The sequence below is a fragment of the Taurulus bubalis genome (assembly GCF_910589615.1).
Source record: "Taurulus bubalis genome assembly, chromosome: 6".
Lineage (NCBI taxonomy): Eukaryota > Metazoa > Chordata > Actinopteri > Perciformes > Cottidae > Taurulus > Taurulus bubalis.
Genome location: NC_136594.1, coordinates 3,258,635 through 3,261,442, shown reverse-complemented (window position 1 = coordinate 3,261,442; position 2,808 = coordinate 3,258,635). Strand labels below are relative to the sequence as shown.

Genomic DNA, 2,808 nt, shown 5'->3' with positions numbered 1-2,808 from the left:
GACACTTGTTTTTAGGATTGAGTACAAGGTCGTTGGTTCTTCAGGCACATGAAGGTCGAGCTGCACTTAAAGTCCTGCTGCATTTAGGAGAAAATACGTCTGAAAATCACAAAATTCTGACTCAAATCTGACGAAGAACAAGTAAACAATCCAGTTTAGGACTTTACTTGTTTCTTTCGATTGCCGTTACGTATAAAAGTGTGTCGGTGAAGAAATAATTGCATTGTCGTATTTTTTACAGACAGGAAATTATATTGAATAGCCTTTTTTTTTTTTTTTTTATTCTCTGTTCCTACAGCTTTACTCTTCGTGGTTTGACTGAACTGACTTCTGCTCATTTAGTTGTGTAGCGCGGACGGATGCACCGGTACCAGGACACACACACACACACACACACACACACACACACACACACACACACACACACACACACACACACACACACACACACACACACACACACACACACACCGTTGTGAGGACTCTGTTCCCGGGGCGTCCGGCTTTAAGAGGGTGTGGTGGACGTCGTAACGATGGGTTTGTTGAAAGTGATTGAACGTGACGCTGGAACGCCTTTTATTTTTTTTTTAGACGGGACCTTTTTTATTATTTCTAAATGAACGTGACGGGATTCCTTTTGAAACTGGATTCCTCTTCTCGTGACGTCTCCTCGTCCTGTTTTTTTTTTTTTTAAAGGAGAGCTAAATTGGATTATGTCGTATTTATTGCTGTTTGGGAAACACAAATGTCGTCTTTTTCTTTTTGTCTTGTTGTCATTGAAGCTACATTGATTCTTTTTTTCATTTTTAATTTGTTTACTTTTGTTCCTCAGAAGAGAGCCGTTACATTCTGAGTGGTGTGAAGAAGCTGATGATTCATATTGGAACGCCCCCCCTTCTTGTGTTCAAGTCTGTCTGTGTGTGTCTTTGTTGTTCTCTTTTACATAAATGTGAAACCTTTAGTTACTGATCTCTCACCGGGCCGTCCCATTCCTCCAGGGTCACGATGAGTGTTCCTCCGTCTGGTTTCATCTGTGGAAACCTTTTCTTTTTGTATTTTACTGTAAAATAAGTTCCCCTTGTACATACAGCACATTGGATTCCTTGGCGAACCTCCGCCTTTGGATTAAAAACTTGTTCATGTTTCCTACAGAACGTCTGCTTTTCATTGAAGTGTCAATTGATTGTGTTGTTTTGTTAATTTTCCAGCGTTTTCACAAAACCATGAAGGCAATGACAGAAATGCAGTGCTTGTGTTTGCCCACTAGAGGGAGCTATCAAACAACTCACAGGTGTAGGTCCGTACCAGCAGGATGCAGAGAGTTCATACATTATGTTGCTGTTTAAATTGACTAACTCTGTTGCCCATCTTGATTATAACGATAGTAATATCCCATCTTATTGGCGCCCATTGATAAACTCTCTCTCCTCCCTCCAGGAAGGTCAGAGGTTCCTCAAAGGTTCTCAGATCGCAGCCCACTTCTACGTGTCATCTATGAAAGGAAAGCACGATCTCTAGAGAACTAGAGGCAATGACGGCATCAGATTTCACGACATTGAGCATCAATTGCAAGAACGTTGTTGCAAGAACGTTGTCGCTCCTTTTAGGTATTTATGTTTTTTCAACATGACCTTTGGTCGACTCTTATAAAAACGGAGCAAATTTTTCTTTCTTTGGGTAAAGTTGCATGCCCAAACTCTAATAAAGGACTATATCTGCAACCACAATATATATTTTCATAATACTGGTTTCACAATAAAAAGTGTATTCAAAAGTAACACAGAGTAAAGAAGACGGCAAACGGCTCAAATTAAAAGTGGAATACTAGGGGACCCTAGGGCCCATAGCTAGATGAATTCTGTTTTTTTGGGGCGGTTGCTAGGCTTTATGCAACTAAAAACACTCAAATGAATTGTTCATCTTGTGTGTTTATTATCGGTTGAACTTTCACAACTTCCCACAGCTCGAGGTGGCATCTTCAAATCGCTTGTTTTGTTTTGCAGATATTTCTGTTCATGAAGGACTGAACAAAAAGGCGATGAAACCCGTTCCGGTATAGAAGCAGAGCGTTCTTCTGAATGAATGAGGAACATTATAACGTCACAACATCTTGCGCTCTAAAACCGTCGGATGTGCGAATATTGCAGCGGATGCGGACATTGTGCGAGAGAGACCTATGGTTGAAAAAAAAAATAAAGTAACCGTTCAATTTAAGTACTTACGTAAATGCCGTAACGTTTCACTAAATCCTTAATAATTACCCCTACAAAGTCGGATTTCAATGAAAGACACATCCCCGTAACCCTACGGACGTTTGGGAGTCTAACAAAGCATCCTTATGAACCCCTATTAGTATCTGTAAAGTCACAAAACGGCCAGAGCTTTTCTTTTCTTTTTCCGGCGCACATTTCGAGTCTTGAAGCCTTCCTGGTCCGCCCACATTTCTAGCTGATGAACATTTTGATACCCAGCATGCCCAAATCCGACAATGTTTTGCCATAAAATAAGTAATTTCTCCATTTTTGAACGGAACGACACAGTTTTTTGACTGAATATCCTTCCTTTTATTTTACATATTTTATTACAGATTCTGATTCTTTCCAAAAATGTGCCTCACTGGTATGTGGGCTGTTGTTAAGACCCTAAACCATACAGTTTGAAAAACTCGGGGACCGCTCGAGGAGGCATTTTTGGTGAATCTTGCTCACATCATGCTGGATACAAAAATAACACGAGTATTATAGCTCATTTGGGGTTCCTACGACTACTGGAACACGGGGGGAAAGAGATGCAGACCCCCATGGGGGT

The 2,808-nt window shown here is 40.7% G+C and overlaps 1 protein-coding gene across 1 annotated transcript in view; it reads left to right on the top strand.

The window, feature by feature from the left end:
* Window positions 1–1,518, top strand: part of arhgap19 (Rho GTPase activating protein 19) — a gene marked incomplete at both ends in the record, with an annotated part of 14,039 nt that extends 12,521 nt beyond the window's left edge. Inside the window, one exon of the mRNA XM_079219907.1 lies at window positions 1,438–1,518. Coding sequence (XP_079076033.1) covers window positions 1,438–1,518 — 81 coding nt within the window. The remainder of the gene's footprint in view (window positions 1–1,437) is intronic.
* Between the last annotated feature and the right edge of the window lie 1,290 nt (window positions 1,519–2,808).